This window comes from Hordeum vulgare, chromosome 2H, assembly GCF_904849725.1.
Source record: "Hordeum vulgare subsp. vulgare chromosome 2H, MorexV3_pseudomolecules_assembly, whole genome shotgun sequence".
Taxonomy (NCBI): Eukaryota; Viridiplantae; Streptophyta; class Magnoliopsida; order Poales; family Poaceae; genus Hordeum; species Hordeum vulgare.
The window spans coordinates 31,239,805-31,256,860 of NC_058519.1; the positions used below are offsets into that span (position 1 = coordinate 31,239,805).

The window sequence follows — 17,056 nt, forward strand, 5'->3', positions numbered from 1 at the left end:
TTACGTTCACAAGAGAAAGTTTCTGAAATTTCAAAAAACGTTTATCGATTCAAAAGTACTTTCTGATTCATAAAAATGATGATGAGTTTCAAAAAATTGATCAAGATTTATAAAATTGTCCTTGTGAAAAAACGTCCACGTTTACATAAATTTTTCACAAATTCGATACATGTTCTTGATCTCCAAACATTTCACTATTTCCAAAATTGCTCGGAAAAGAAAAAGGGGAAATCTCTCCCTAATGATAAAGCGTCGACTGCTTCTGTCGTCCGTCGTTGCCACTTTTACAAAAAAGCCCCTAATGTTTCCTGAAATCAACACGCAGTCTAGATTTAAGTCAAAAAACGAATCATTTTTTACATTTTACATAAAACATCCTATATTTAATCGAAACTAACCCGCAGTCCCCCGCCGCCGAGCGCTGCCACCGCCTACCCTCCTCCCATCTGGATTCCCCCGATCCAAAATTCCATCCACCCATTCCTCTCATCGATTTCCAAATCCATCCTACCGGCGGCCTTCCTCTGCAGTTGTGTCCCTGTGCCTTTGCCTCACCAAGCGCCACACCCGACCGTCGCTCGTCGGCAACACCCACGGCTGCACTTTCCAGTGTCGCCGCCCCTACCAAACACGTCCCTAGCGGATGAGGTGCCAGGGGGATCCGTGTCGGGTGCCTGTGGATGCGCCTCTCCCTTGATTCCCTTTCCTCTCAATGGCGACACAGGTCAATGGCCTCTCAAGCTCTCTCTTCATTCCCCCTCCTCCACCTCGCACAGCATGTACGATGCCGCCTCACCTTCCACAGGTCCCTGCTTGACGTCGGCTAGACGAGACAGGCAAGTAGCCGCCGCCTCCCTCCCACCGCGAGGAAGACGGCGCCAGATTTACGCCAGACCAGGCGGCGACGCTGGGCTAGCTGTATGCCAAGCCTCCCTCAGCCAACTGCTGCCATCCTGCGTACTAACGCTCTGCCCTCTGTTTTGCTTGGCTCCGTTCCAACTTTGACTGATGACCGGTGCTCCACCTCAACCTGCTCTGCCCCGTTCTAAACATCACGTAGCGGCGAGCTCAGGTCGGGTCGCAGTCCAACGATGCAAGGAGGGTGTGACTACCAAGAAAAGGAGCCTCTCTGGTCTAAGGGAGGAGACGATGAGGGCCTCCACCCGCATGGTCTGATGGCATTGCCATATTTAAAGTGTTTTCAGTTTCAGGCACACTCCCAGCAGGCCTTCCCTCTCAAAGTAGATCTCTGAACTTGCTATTGATGGATAGTATGATGATCTGAGATGCACCTGTTTGGTAGATACACCACATGAACAGATGGACAAAGAGGAGGAAAGAAGAACTAGCTAATGAAATCACGATGCAACTGCGAGCACCCATGTAAGGAATAATGCGAAAAAAATGTCACATGCGGCCCTGTGACAAATATGTTTGATATAACCACAATTATAAGAAGTTTCAAATTGTATGGAAGGTTGTTTTAACTGCTTTCAATGTATTTACTGAGGAATTTTAAACTTACCGTCGGCTTGATCAAGTAGCCTGAATTTGAGGCCTCATCTATTAGATCTGCAGAATCAGCTGGCATTTGGCTGCAACCTTCATCTCAAAAATTAAATAATAATACAACACTTTGGTTATTCAGACCATTAAGACACAATTACTTTTAAATCGTTCAACTCCAACTGCACTTGTCAAAACTTCAAAACAGTACCATGCTACTAAGTTGGAACTTACGATATGCCACTCTCACCAACTTCCCAACCAAGACAAGATGGGAATGGTGGTGCCTATTTGATTAATTCTGCTACCACTACATTATCAATTATCTTTAATCGTCTCCATGCTGGCTCATTTAGCAAATTATTGATTTGTATGGTTTTGGAAATTGATGAGATATTGGATTTATTGATGGGGGAATTGTCTACTTAAATTTTCTATGTTTGTAGATTACCAGCGACAACAAGGCACGATGATGGCAAGTGGTGGACGAGAGATTCAGCCTTTTTAGCTATGCAATCGACCACTGAGTATTAGAAAATGTTCATAAATTCATAAGTACTCACGAATTTGAAAATGTTCACGATTTCAAACATGTGCACGAGTTTTACAAATGTCTATGATTTCATGAAATTGAATGTGATAGTGTATCTCGGTGATGTAGCAAAATGAGTTCATGATTGTTGAAGATTATGACTATTTTGTCTTCCGTTGCAACGCACGGGTCATTTTGCTAGTATTAAAAAAGAAAATAACAAAGAAAATGAAGAGCAAGAAAAATAGAGGAACGCAACGTGGAACTGTGGAAGTGGAGGATGCGTACGCGGTCGCTAACCAACGACCTGGGCCCCAAATAGGATCCACGTATATCTCGCACTTAGCTAGCTATAGTGCCGCGTCGCCCTCATTGTTGCGACCCACGAAAATCGTGCTAGCGGTTGGGTGCTAAGTTGTTGAGCGTTGATGTAGTCTTTTTCTCGTCGGTCTGCAACATTGAATAACAACAGCTAGTAGAGTAGCTATCTCATTTACTCCTGAGTACTAGACAAAAAGTTTTTCGTATATATATATGTATATGAAAAATACATACCGGGTTCACTTCAGTAGTGCATGTAAGCATGGTATTTATTTTAAACCAAGTGACATGTTCTGTTATGTTGCGATAAACATTATTTCCTATTCTTCCTAACCAAAGTTGATATATTTAATACTTATCGCATGTTTATAAAATGATCATCGTGCTTAAAAAAGTTGACCACATATTTTTAAATTCTTCAAGTCATTAAAAACTATTTAGCATACTCTAAATAAATTTTCACGCTCCTAATAAAGTTCATGCGGTTTACAAAAGAATTAACACAGTTACCAAATATTCGTGTTCTTATAACATGGATTATACTGTCTACAGAAACGTACAAATTATTTTACCAAAGTATTCACGTACGTTAAATAAAATGTGCATGCTACTAGAAAAGTTCAAGCTGTTTAGAAAAAACTGTTGCACTGTTTTGCAAACATGTTCACATAATTTAAATACAATTTTCATTCTATTTACAGAATGTTCAAGCTCATACAAAAAAAACTAAAATATTTTATAAAAAATCAAATATATTAAATAAAACTTTAATTCTACTAAAAAGTTCACGCTGTTCACAAAAACAATCACACTTCTTCCGAAATTTTGCAGACATTTTTACAAGAGTTTTCATGTACTTCTAATATTTTTCGTTCAAGCATAAAGTATTGTAGGTTACACTGCCAAATAAAAAAATAAAATAAATTGAAAAAGTAATATGAAAATTGGATGGACCAAGAAAAATTGAAGCCAGAAAACACAATAAAACCGGATTCAAATAAAGGACCTCTTAATTGACGCAAAGAGTGTTAAATAAGAGGCTCCCGCAAGTGGAGCTCTGCAGGCATTAGGAATTGTAGCGGCATTTCATATTTGATGCCACTGGCGTTGGTTAACGTGCATTTTTGTTAACTCGCATCTGTGGCGTTCGTAAATAGGCCAGCCCATCTAGGCGGTGTTTGACGTTTTAAAAAAATGTATGACCTTATTTAAATATTGATCGACAGTTTTTAACTTTCAGAAAATAGTTTCTAAGGTTGATGAAATTTTTTGATTATCGATAATTTTATTGAATTTTGATGAATATCTCTTTGAAAATCGATTTTTTAAGATTAATGAATTCTTTTCAGTTCAATGTTTTTTTAAATACATGAACTTCTTTGAATTTTCTGTTTTTTATGAAATTTATTGAAGTTTTTCAAAATTTAATGAAACTTTCCTAAATTGTATGACTTTTTTCCGTTTACAATGAATTTGTTAAAAAAATGATAACCTTTGTACAAAATTGATTAAACTTTTACAAACACATGAAAAAAAATTCAAATGTATGAACATTTTTTATTTGAATCTGTAAACCTTTTTTGATTTTATGTTTTGGTTATCTTAACAAAAAAAATCAAAACAAAAACTGGGCAGCAGTTTAATGGACCGGCCCATCGCCCATGCTAGCAGTACAGTGGGCGCCGGATCGTTAACAAACGCCCGCAGCACTGCATAGGAGCTCCCCACTGTAGCTCTTGTTTTACTGGAACTCCTTTACAATTGTAGTAGTTTACAGTATTTCCGAGGAACTGTAGAGCTGCACCGATTTATTTTTCGTAAATGAAATATTTACAACACACGCATATGTTAAGAATGCGGACGTTTTTGTAACACATTTGTTTGAATTTTTGAACATTTTTCTAAAATTTGTAGAAATTTCGAGAACGTGAAAATTATTCAAAAACACAATTTATAATTTAGCGAACAAACTTTTAAACCAGGAATAAATTCCCAAATTCCAAACAATATTTGAGAAATGAACATTTGTTAGAGAACACAAACACTCATTTTTAGTTTTTGAACAAATTTAGAAGATATGCGCAATTTTTGGAAAATGCCTGAACAAATATTTTTAAATCATGCACAATTTTCGAAAACATGAAGAATTGTTTAAGTTCTAAAAAAAATCAAAAGGGCTGTCAGTAAATGTTAAACATGGAAACATTTTCTAAATTCTACACAGATTACGAAAACATGAAGAGTTCTTGTAAACTTCTAGATTTGTTTCTGAAAATGCGAACATTCTTTGTATACCCCAAAAGTTGAAATTTATGAATCTTTTTAAAATGAAAACTGTTTCTGTAGAAAATGAACCGAAAAAAATCGAAGATAACAGGTAAAAAACCCGAATGGTATCATCTAGAAGGTCCACAAAATCAGTAAAGAAAATAGAAGGAATCTTCTCAAAAGAATGGCAAAACCAATGTACACTAGCACAAACTAGGCTGACCACCCGAGCGCTAGCATTGCATCTCCTGTGCGATAGTCTGCCAATATGTCGCTGAAAGCATCAAATACAGACTTACATCACAGAATGCAGCGCCTTAAAGCATCTTCAGCCGTTGTGCCCCTCAGCCGGTGAAAAATTTTGCAGTGGGGGCGGAAAAAAATCCTGTCGTCCCTCACCCCAGCGGGACACATGAGGCGAGAGAGAAGAGATTTTTTTTACATGCATATGGTGGCTCTAGCAGAAAAAGGAAGGAAAGAGAGAGAGAGGAGAAAGGCTCATCGGTGAGGTTTGTGCATGCAAAAATAACGTCGGACGCTCCCAAATGCCTCAGGGGGCTGGGTTTGACCTCGGATCACCAAGACGATTTTTCACCAGCGGCGTTAAAAAGATGTGCTTGGGAGGGCGTCTTGGGGCACGACTGGAGATGCTCTTAAAAATAAGCAATCTGCTTCGCCCAGATACTGGGCCATGACACATGTTAGAAGCACGTGAGGTAATTAATAGCTCTATCTCCAATAGGCGAAGCACCCTCCTATTCAATGCGTAGGACATATTATGTCGTTTGTAGTGAGCAACTAACTAAGGTCTTGTTTGAAACCATAATAGATTATAATAATCTGGATTATGAAGATAGATTATATAATTTGGTTTATAAAAATAACCTACGTGGGTATGTTTGGAGGTCATATTATATAAACTGTAATCCAGGTTTTACATTGCATAATGACCTGTGTGTCCTTTGATTTTTTAAAAGAGGAGGGTGACGGTGCCAGGAATGTAATTATCTTCAACTTTACAAAGGTAATAGGTAATTAGCAATCCATAATCTGATTTTAGCTGGGAAGAGTAGATTATGAATTTTTAATAATCTGTCCATCTAGTTTTTATAACCTACACCATAATCTGTCCTGTTTGAAGACAGAATAGTTTATAGAAACTGAATTATATAATCTGAGTGGTTTCAAACATGGCCTAAATATGGTATCCCTTACGGGAGGCCTAGAGCAACTAGCCAGCGAGTGTTTTTTTTGGAGCCTCCTAGCAAGCACTTATGTGCGCCATTATTTGGCACGTTCTCAGTCGCCGTCACGTGTCGAGCGTTTCCTTTAGATTTTTTTTCGCACGTGTTTTTGGCTTTTAGAATGGAATTTTTCTCTTTTTTTTGTGTTCCGGTTTTTCATCGGTCTGTTCTAGCTTTGAAAAAAATAAAAATAAACATGTTTTCCGTCTTTTATGAAAGGTACGGTTTTGCCTTCGCGAGAGGCACAACCGTGCCTCTCGGAAATGAAAAAAAACGTGTTTTTTTACGAAAGGTACGATTTTGTTTCCGTAAGAGACACGAGTTTGCTTCCGCGAGAGTATAGCTGGCCAAACAGGCGGACTAAACAGGTTGGCCCGCGAGCCCGCCGGCACGACACACCATGGGTCGGGCACGACATGACTTAAACGGGCCCGTGCCAGACACGCAGCCCGCCTCGGGCCGTGTGTGGGCCTGAAGGTTGGGCACGCAGACCGACACGACACGACCCGGTTATATTATATATATATATATATATATATATATATGTGTGTGTGTGTGTGTGTGTGTGTGTATAACATGTAAAATAGCCTAATAATCCAAAATGAGCCCAAAAACTAGTAAAAGAGGCCTAAAATCGTACTTAGCGTGCCCACGGACCGACCCGTTTAGCTCCCGTGTCATGCATGGACCGGGAGGCTGCACACATGGGCCGGGACGGCATGGCCCCGCTAATATTCATGCCTAAGCGGGTCGTGCCGTGCCGACCCGTTTACAACCAGGCCGTGTCGTGTCGGGCTGGCCCGTTTGGCCAGGTATCCGCGAGAGGCACAATGTTGCCTTCGTGAGAGACATGGGCATACCTCTTTGAAAGGGGGAAAACGTGTTTTTTGGTTTTTTCGCGAGAGGTCTGGTTTTGCTTCTGCGGGAGACACGATTTTGCCTTTGTGGGAGGCACGCCTATCGGAAAAGGAAAACGTGTTTTTTCTTGAGAGGCGTGATTTTTCTTCCGTGAGAGGCACGTTTTTGCCTTCGTGAGAGGTACGGCCGTGTCTCTAGGAAAGGAAAAAAAACGAAAAAACGCGTTTTCTGATATTATTTTTTTCTATAGCGAGAGGCACGATTTTTTTGGTCCGGTTTTTTTTCTTAAGAAAAGTTTGTCAAAATATATCAACATGGGATCTAGTTTTGAAGATCTCGACACAAGAAATTCAACGATGAGAAGGACATGAGATTTGGATGCACGATTTAGGAGATGAAAAGTTTTGAAATTACGAATCTACAAAAAAGGGAAAACATCCAGATTGTGATATGCAATTATAATACTCTCTAATAAGTAAAATGTATTCATAAATTTACAAATGTTCATGATTTCAAAAAATTCCCCCAAAAGAACGGTATGGGAAGGTTCTAGAACCTTCACAGAAGGCCTAATCATACATACTCCAAATAAGCATCCGTCTAAGAAGCAAATTCTCAATCCCAAGCTCTCTTTTTTCACTTTTGACCGTCTCTACAGAAATACTCTTTTCACCGGCAGTTAGAGCATTTTTTGTCCGGAGTTCTTAAAATACCAAAATGCAAATGGATTTATGCTTATTGTGATGTTTTCAGGGACAGCGAGTTAATTGCCCCTTTATCTCAAAACGTAAGATATTTTTTGACACTACATTTTTATACGGAGAAGTACTTGAAACCAAACATCTCAAGCTGAAGCCACTTTGACCATGCTTACCCATGTGATTCTACTCGTTTCCCTATGATCAAGAGAATTAGCATAGGATCAAAAGATGAGAGATAGGATGTTTGTTATTGGGTTGACCTAAGATCATTTCTAAGCGATCCCTTATAAACGGTTAGAGGATTAGAAATCAGGTTTTACTTCTTTAAACAATATCTAGCCGATCCTCAATTGACATGATAAGTTATCCTTTGCCACCCCGCCTTCCTATACTTACTCCATCGCTTGGTGACAGAGTAAAAATTCCCCTCCCCTTCATCGTCTTCCTCGTTCCACTCCCACGCCGCCCCTCCCACCCCTCAATGGAAACCGCCCGCCGCCACGGCCGCTCCTTAGGCTCCGTCGTGGTCCTTGACCATTTGGATTTGTGCCTCCTCATTCCATCATCGACGCGGAACCGGTGAAGCCGTTGTCGGATTTGGCGCTTCCGGCCACCTGCGACTGCACTTTGCTAGGGATTGGCTGGAAACCGGACCGCATAGCCTCGATAGCGCCTTCGCGCCGCATGCAGATATTGGGTCCGCCTCTAGCCACACGAATCGCTTCCGTCAGCGTTTCCCCGGCAAAGACACTCCTGACCGTCGTCCGGGATCGGCGTTGGCACAACGGCTCGTCGGCTCGTCGTTGCCGATCACAAAGTGCGACGACTACCCGCGGCAGGTTGTGCATCGGATTTCTACCACGCCGGAACATCCCAGATGGGTGTTCTTCAAGTGCAAAAAACATGGAATAGATGCTACTTTTGATTTGGTTGTGCTCACCCGATTCGGCGCAATTTTGATAGCTAATTGTTTGAGAAACATTTGTGTGTAGGATGGATGCATTTTTTGGTATTAGGAAAAATATTACATCAAACTATTGATAGCACGAAAATTGATATATGCTCGTGCACTCGTTGCTAGAATAGAACCTAAAGATAAGAGTAGATGTGAAGCAACGTTTGCTTTAGAATCAGAGAAGAAAGAAGTGTGCAAGCTCGCGAAGCCGTAGATAAATAATGAAGATATAAAAAATTGTTAATCCAACTAGTAAGAACAGTTATGAAAATTGGATATGTTGTAAAGTGTCTAATTGTGGTTCTTTTTTTTTGCCTTGCTCTTTTCGCGAAGAATTAGATAATTATGTACTCATGTGTATGAAAATGTCGTTGAATGAAATAAATAAGCTAAGAAATATGTTTCGGCGGCAGAAAATGAAATGCAGATTGAATTCTTTACTCTATTATATATAGGGAGTCAGTTAGGCCCGGTCAAATATTAGCGGAATAAAAATACTTTAGTAAGGTTTTACTTGCCGGATACTCCGCTAATTTTAGGCGCTCCGGTTCATTTTTGTTTCAACTAGCAAAAGAGTCCGTGCGTTGCAACCGAAGCAAACCGTACAAACATGTCGTAACCTAATAATCATGATTTAAGACCTTTATTTAAACTTACTGCATAAATAGAATTTTAAAATTGTTAAATAAGTAAAATAACATCATATTTAGATTGTAAGCATCACTATAGATTCAAATTACATTATAAATAGAAATTTAAAAATTAAAAAGATAAGAAACATTATATTTTGATTCAACACATTTTTTGAATGAAAGTTCGTATGTAATAATTTAAAATTAGAGTTACAGTTTAAAAGATATAATTTTTTAAAGTATTTGTTAATTATAATTGAACCGCGGATTAATTAACAACATGGACCGGCCTCGTTATGAAAAAATGGATTGTACGCTATTGATTAAAATTACAGCATAAATATAACTTTAAAATTGTTAAATAGATAAAATAACATTATATTTAGATTGTGCGCATCACTATTGATTAAAATTATATTATAAACACAATTTTAAAAAATTAAATAGATAAACTAACATTATATTCAGATTCTACATATTTTTCTAATAAAATTTCATATATAATAATGTAAAATTGAAGTTATCGTCTAAAAGATATGATTTTTAAAGTATTTTGCACTTATAATTAAACTACAGATTAATTATTGTTTTTTTTTACTCAAGTATGTACTGCGGGTTTATTTTGTGAAAACTGAAAGAGCTTCTTACAAAAACTCCAAAAAAACGTTTCGTTCTCTGAGCTAATCATGTACTGCGGGTTGATTTCGGGAACTCACAGGGGATTATTTGTAAACAATACAAAAACGATTGGTTATTCACTTAAATCGGGACTGCGGGTTGATTTCGAAAAACTTCAGGGGGTTTTGTGCAAAACAACCACGATGGTAGCTTTATTATTAGGGAGAGATATCGGGAGGTTGTACGTGTGCTGGGAACTTTTCGAATTCGTTTTTGTTTCATCTCGACGATATCGGGAGCGTCGAAGCTCCTCGATTTGAAAAAAGGGAGAAAAATACTGAACTGAAAACCAAACATCTCAAACTGAAGCCATAATAATGTAGGAGCATATGCTACTAGCCCTACTGTGACAAATTTTAGGCTGCGACAACCAAAAGGGTCTAACTGCAGATCTCGAACCCTGATTCAATCGACTCCTAACACATAAGCAACCAGCTAGACCACCAGCTTCCTCATCCCAAGCGTCCGCTTCGGCTTCTCCGGTGATCCCTGCATCATGATCAGCCAGATAAGAGCAGGGATTCAGGAACATAGCTGGAGCTGAAGATAGATACTTGCAGCAACATGTGAAGAACAAGTACTAGAAAATATCTTACCTTGTCGCATCGCGATCGATCAGCCGGACGCGCAGGCCGGCTTGCGAGGGGGGAGCTGGTGATGGGGCGTCCTCTGCACGCAATAAACAGAGCAGAGCAGGTATACTGATTATTACGTGCGCCACATTTCAAGTCTGAAAGCCTGAATGATAGATGCTTGCAGTGCAATGTAATGCAGTGTGCGGTTGAGATGGAACAAGGATCACAACTTACCTTTAGCTTTGGCTTCAAGGACTCGATTGCTGCAGTCTGCGCGTTGTTGCTTGCAGCTTGCTGAAGCAAAAGATGAAACACGGGATTCAGAGAAGGGATCTTGTGGATATAGCACTTCTAACTTGTCAGGGCAGAAAGTGAAATTCAGTTTTGGATTAGAAAAGTACCTTGCCGAGGACCCAGTCCGCGGAATCGAAGTAGGCGCGCTCATGGTCCTGAAGCAGTAGTAGAATGTTAATGCAAGCAAATATAATCAGATCACTATTCTGAATATTCCTTCAGGCTGATGGGACGCTCATTGCCATAACTCGTGTATTAGTTTCAGAAAACAATAGTAGTACTAGTGCGACAGCCTCTTCTACAATTATATTTATGAAACGACTGTGATGAAACAAGCCCATGGCAATTGAGTGTGTTAGAAGCCAAGCTTACTAATGATCGTTCACGCAGTTGTGTACCTTTGAAATCAGAGGCTTCTTTGGTGCGATTCCTCCGAACTTCTTCTCAGTGACAGTCTGCAACTCAAAAAAATATCAGGGGTTTCAGAGAACTGCACTCAAAACATAGAAGTGTGTTTGGTGCAAGAATACATTGTTCATGGTGCTAAATCTAGCAAAACCGCACTCAAAACCGAAATTTTTCACTTAACAATCATCGGCATAGATCACCCACAATATCAAGGACTCATGGTGCTAAATACTGCATAGTTACGACTACTAATTCTTAGAGCACTACAAGCATCTGTACGACGTCACATTGACAGTGACCAATGACAAAGCCTTCCCTGACAGGGACACGATTTCAGAAACTATCTAGCTAAATCTAATCGAATGATCGAGGGCTGTCTTCTAACAGTACAGAAAAAAATATCGAACCCTCGATTTTTCTTAACGGCCTCAAAAAAACCCAGCATAAAAGATTCTGCAGAAGAAAACAAAGATAAACAAATGGCTCGTGTAAAGTTGACGCAGTGATTATATGGCTGGTATGTGTAGTCAACAAAAGCATTATCCTCCTCCCTATTGGCCTATTGGGCCTATCGATTGACGACACGCATGATTTGATTTGATTTGATTTGACCGGTTTTGTTGCGTAGCTGTTGGGGATAAGTGGTGAGAAAAGATCTGCACTGCGTGGCTGCGGTGCGATTCAAATCAGAAGACTCCAGTTTCCCGTGCAGCAGAGTGCAAGAAGTCTCTCTTTTGTGCTAGAAAATTAGACAGCGTACGACTTAGTGAGACGTCCCAGCAGAAGAGGGTGTTCTGCTGGTAACCGGTCCTAGAATAAAATGTTGAGATAACGTTCCTCGGCGTGCATGAAGAAACATCAACGCACCTAAAATAAAATCTTCAGACAACGCTCAGCTACTAAATATCTACCGATAACCGGTCCTTGACACGCAACACTGCATTGCTCTCTAACACAGGGAGAGGGAGGAAGACAACATCAACGACAGCAACAGGGCACCCGTGAGCGGTGAAAGGAAAATTTCACCAAGAAACCGGTTGGTCTCCCTTGAAATTTTCTCAGAGACAGGTGAATGATTCTGGATTCAGAGAGACGGCGCCGATCAAAGTACCTGCTGCCCCATGGCCGAGGCGGGCGAGTTGCCGATGCCGTTGCCGTTGCCGTTGCAGCCAGTCATCCGGTCGATCTCTCCTCCGCGAAGAGGAGGAAGAAGGAGACGATGATGAAGCAGGTTTCAGCAGGTCCTGGGACAGCAGATGAACAGCAGGATCGAGGCCAGGGGGTATATAAGCATGCGTGCGTGCGAATCCGTGTGAATTGCGCAAAGATTTGGGGTAGGTGAGGGGGGCACCTACTGTGTGGAAGCGAGAGACGGAAGGGAAGGCGAGCGAGCGATCGATCGAAGGCGACGGGGATGTGGATCGGTGGCGAACGGGGACGAGAGAAAACGTGTGAATACCAGTGGTCTATATATAGCGAGGGAGCTGAGAATATGCCTCCCCCGTGGATGTGTGGGAGGAGGAAGAAATGGCAGGAAAAAGGTGGCTGGCGATTGATTATTGCCCGGTCGCGCGTGGAAAACTCGTGGTGTAGATAGATACTGTAGATAGATATAGAGAGAGATGGTTAATTCACTTACGACTTTCCTAGTAATTCTGTACTGTAATTAGGAGTGGAGTTATTTGCTTCCAAGTTTGCGGTGGTGCCGTCCATGGCAACGTGTTATTGTGTTGCGTCCCCTTCTCCCTGTCGCGCTGCGCCATGGACCATGGTTGCTTGCTTGCTTGCTTGCTTGGAAGGTAAAGAGATCGCTGCACGGGAGACATGACATGGCCCCTGATTTGTAGTGCTGCTTGTCCTGCAACCACAAGGGAAATTGAAGAAGCCGTCCTTGATGGTATAGTATCATGATTCATAAGTACATGCATATGTATATGTAATACGTGCAGGCTGGCTGCATTTTTTATATGTCGATAAAAATCAGGTACGTGCAAGTGCAGGAACAGTAGGTGCGATCCTGGTGTGGTTCAGGTAGGTAGGGAGGCCATGACAAGAACCTGACAACCAGCAAACGAGCAAAATTAATTAAACCCAACACCTGAGACAGAACACACACATAAATAAAATAAATAAACAACAGATGCTGTTGGTTTATTAAAGTTTGATTTGAAAACACTGTGGCAGATAGACACGGGATCGGCCGAGACAGCGCTGAAAAATCGCCAGCATACGTGGTAGCCCCCCTGACAAAGAAATGAAGATCCTGGCCCCGCACGTCATAGAGACAGTCTGCCGTATTCCTTGCTTGGATTCCAACAGGAGTCGCCGGGCGGGAAGCGTTTGTTCCCATGCGGCCCTGTCCGATCCCTGCCTTGGATTCTCTAGCCATCATCGTCAGAGACTCTCTTCCTCACGCACGGCCGACTGGCCGGGCATCAACTGTCTCCTCTTTTAGATTTTCCCTGCCTTTGTCTGCTTTGCTTGCAAATGTTCTTCCATATCCAAGGCGGGTTGCCGATTGCGTGGGCTGGTCGCTACACTACTCACTCGTGTGTTCCCTTTTGCCTCCGTTTTCACCCGCATCCATCCATCCATACGCCCGTGTGCCGCCAGCCTAGAGATCTCATCTCTTTCGCGCTTTGCATGCTTGGCTGGGAGAAGATGTTGCTTGCAAGTTGCGAGTTGATTGCGGCGACGTTGCGCGCGTGGATGGATGGACATGCTTGTGCCACCATTCTCTGCTGCTTCCTTTCCTTTTTCTTTTGTCACGGACTACTTCCTGCCGCCCCGCGCCTACACGCCAAAAAGAAGAGGAAATGTTTTGCTTCTGTCGGCACAGCAATGGTATCGGAGAGGAGCCTCCGAATTGGTGCATGTTCGGTCGGCTTCAGTCTTGGCCTCAGGCTTGCCGGCGATTAGAGCATCTACGGCCGGTTCTTACAAATCGGACCTGACCGGACACGCTGTTTACGGATACTGATCGGACATTTCTGAACTTCACGCCTTTACATCCACGTATCTCATATCCGACATCCTATATCTATACAAATTCATGTAACCTAGTATGTAGATCAATAAACGGTAAAAATAGATAGGATGACATATAAACTGATACTAAATGGGCATAATTCACATAAATATCACCAAAAACCACAAAACGGGCATAATTCACGCATTTCAATGATCCAACACATTCTAACTACATATCAATACTAGATTATCTTAAAGTAGAGGGTGAGCTTTATCACTTCCTCGCCGACCCTTTGCCCTTTCACTCGTCGGCGTTGCTGTAGGCGTCCGCGGCAGGGCCGACCCTATGTTTCAGAAGGCCCTAGGCAAACTCGACGACATGGGCCTTTTAAATACTAAGACTATATATATGTGTATATATGTGCAGGATACATAAATGAATATATATAAATTAGAATCTTTATCATGTACGTTGAAAATAGGGATTGGACTAATACATATACTTATGAAAGACTTGACGAACTTGCGGTCGCGGTCGGTATGGCTCGATGTGAGGGAAGCGTGCAACGATGGCACGCCGGGTTGCCGGCATGGGTGCACGGCACATCGTCGACAAGAACGAAAACCCCAAGAGGGAGAGGCCGAGCCACAATTGCGCGATCACCATATTCAGATTTCTGAATCAGATTGATTCGCGTGTATGGCTGGTCGTGAAACGCTTCACCTAGCGACTACTCGCTACCAATCAGGCTGGCAGTTGGGCCTATCCCATCTTGTTTGTTTATCCCTTAATTAATTTTTTTGCTAAGCTAGTACTAAGTAAGCATACTAGGTCATGGGCCCCTGCCAGCCATGGGCCCTAGGCGGTCGCCCCTCTGTCCATACGCCAGGGCCGGCCCTGGTCCATGGCAGGAGGTGGGTTCACATCGAAGCCGTCGGAGTTAGACCCGTCGGAGGAGGAGGAATCGGCGATGGCATGTAGCCTTACAAGGGTCGTGCGACGATGCGGTCTTGCTTGCGCTTGAGCTTGGCCACCATCGCCGCCGCCTCCTGCTCGGATTGCTCGATCCCGATCCGCAGCTGCTTGGCGTTGATCCTCCGGAGCATCCGGCGTCCGTCTTCGCCATGGTAAGTTACCGACGGTGCACCCACTGGAGGAGACACTCCTCCTGATCGGGCACCGGCATCACGCGGTGACGGCGGGCATATTGCACAGCTGCATCGGACCCGCCCTCCTTTCCCTTGCCCTCTGCCTCTCGCGGCGAGCGGCGGACGGCGTGTGTCTCCGACTTCGGAGTCCGCATCCACGGTGTCGGTGGAGGGGGCACTAGAACCCACCGCTGCCCGCGCGGAGCAACTGCCGAAAGTGGAGGAGGCCGTCGGGCGGGCAGAGCAGACTAGGCAGGCCTTGCCCAGATCCACGTTGGGGCGGCCCGTGTCGGCCGTGTGGTGACGGGCTACACGAGGTGTCACACCGGACCCGGAGCTGTCGACCGTATCGACCCACAAGCACTCGAGCGTGATACGGAGCGCCAGCTCCTCCTTGCAACCCCGGTACCATTGGAGTGGTTGCCGGTGCTGAACATGCTCGTCGATGCTATGGATTCGACGAATTGGGGAAAGGGCAGAGTCGGGGAGTGGAGTGAAATGAGCTAGGGTTTGCTCCAGAGGGGGATTTTGTGGGCTCGGGTGGGCCAAAAGTGGGCCGGGTGGACGTGTCCGGACACGCTCGGACCATTTCATATCCATCCTATATTTTGACTAGATACGATAGGTGAAGGTCAGCCTCGATATTTGTTCGCGGTTTAAGAGCTCCGGTTGGATCGATTTTTTTATGACAGATGGCGTTTGAGACAAATATGAGTGGTTCAATTATAGAGGCTCTTAGAGCATCTACAGCCGGACACCGCAAATCCTCCTCAAACGCCCCAACAAATTGTCCGGTCACTGCACGGTTACAAAAAATTGACCCAGACGAGCCTCTCAAACCAACCTCAAACACTTGAAACAATCGGCACCCTTCATTTCCAGCCCAAATATGGGGCGGGTATGGGGAGCCCGGGCACACCCCCCATGTGGGCCTGACGGCTTTGCCCCATGCGGACTCGTCGGGAAACTCGACAGTCCGACGGCCCCCTCGCCCGTCGACGCGGTGTGAACATCGCGTGGCGCCGCTCTGGGGTCAGGGCCAACTATTTAAGCCGACCGACGCCCCCCGCCTTAACACGTCCGCCTCCTTTCTCTTTCCGCCGCCACCCGAGCACTTCTCTCTCCGAGCCCGTCAGCCAAGCCACCACGTCGCCGACATTACATGATCCAGCACCGCCTCTTCCTCCTTCAACGGGTCCGAATCCGAATGAAAGCGGGGCTATCTCTGGAACAGGAGGTGGATTTCGAGGAGGGGGATGGGGAGGAGCCCGAGGAGGAGCCACACGCGCCGGAGGAGGAGGCGTCGCCGCAGGAGCCGGAGGAGGGGAGCAACTGGCTATCCTCAACTCCTTCCGCTCCGAGTCGGTTTCGGTGGCCAGGCATTGGATACAGAAAGCGCAGACGGCACAGGAGGCGACGTAGGCGGCGGCGCACGCGGCTCAGGCTCCGACAACGAAGAAAACTACAGTAGTAATACGTAGGATATATTTTGCATGCTTTCGTATGGATATGAGAGGTGAAATATGGAAGAGATGAATGTGGAAAAAAAATTAAAACGTGATCGATGAGCATGTGCCTCTACGAAACGTTTGAGGGGCCGGATTACAAGATTCGATTGTAAATGCTCTTAGGAGAGGTGGTGGGTGCGTGCATGCATGAACGGCCGGGCGGCCGGCACACGTAAGTACGCTCGCCTGCTTGTTTTTGTCGTACGCCTAGGCGGCCCGTGCATGCGTATATTTTGAAGAGACGAAGAAGGGTCGACGTACGTACGTCAGGCGCGCGAAAGCAAACCAAATTGTAGCGCGACGGTGCGTGCATGCCGTCGACGGCGGTACTAATTAGTCGATTTGTTTAGTGCCTGGCCTGCCTGCGCTGTTTCTTTCCTGGACGATCGGCTTTGTCTCTTCTCTCGGGCTTTCATGTGGCGTGCACGCACCTTGACGTCCATGCACCCAAATCCTT

The 17,056-nt window shown here is 44.0% G+C and overlaps 1 protein-coding gene across 2 annotated transcripts; it reads right to left on the reverse strand.

Annotated features, from left to right (window-relative positions):
- Window positions 1–9,973: 9,973 nt before the first annotated feature.
- LOC123424640 lies at window positions 9,974–12,439 on the reverse strand. 2 transcript variants are annotated; one of them, XM_045108277.1, is made up of 7 exons: window positions 12,328–12,439; window positions 12,084–12,216; window positions 10,963–11,019; window positions 10,672–10,719; window positions 10,505–10,564; window positions 10,292–10,364; window positions 9,974–10,184 (listed from the first exon to the last, which is right to left on the reverse strand). In XM_045108277.1, the coding sequence occupies exons 2-6, from the start codon at window positions 12,147–12,149 to the stop codon at window positions 10,311–10,313; spliced, it is 285 nt and encodes a 94-aa protein (XP_044964212.1). In that variant the 5' UTR covers window positions 12,150–12,216; window positions 12,328–12,439; the 3' UTR covers window positions 9,974–10,184; window positions 10,292–10,310. The 2 variants fall into 2 exon arrangements, with proteins under 2 accessions (XP_044964212.1, XP_044964213.1); XM_045108278.1 differs by having other exon boundaries at window positions 12,324–12,427.
- Window positions 12,440–17,056: the final 4,617 nt, after the last annotated feature.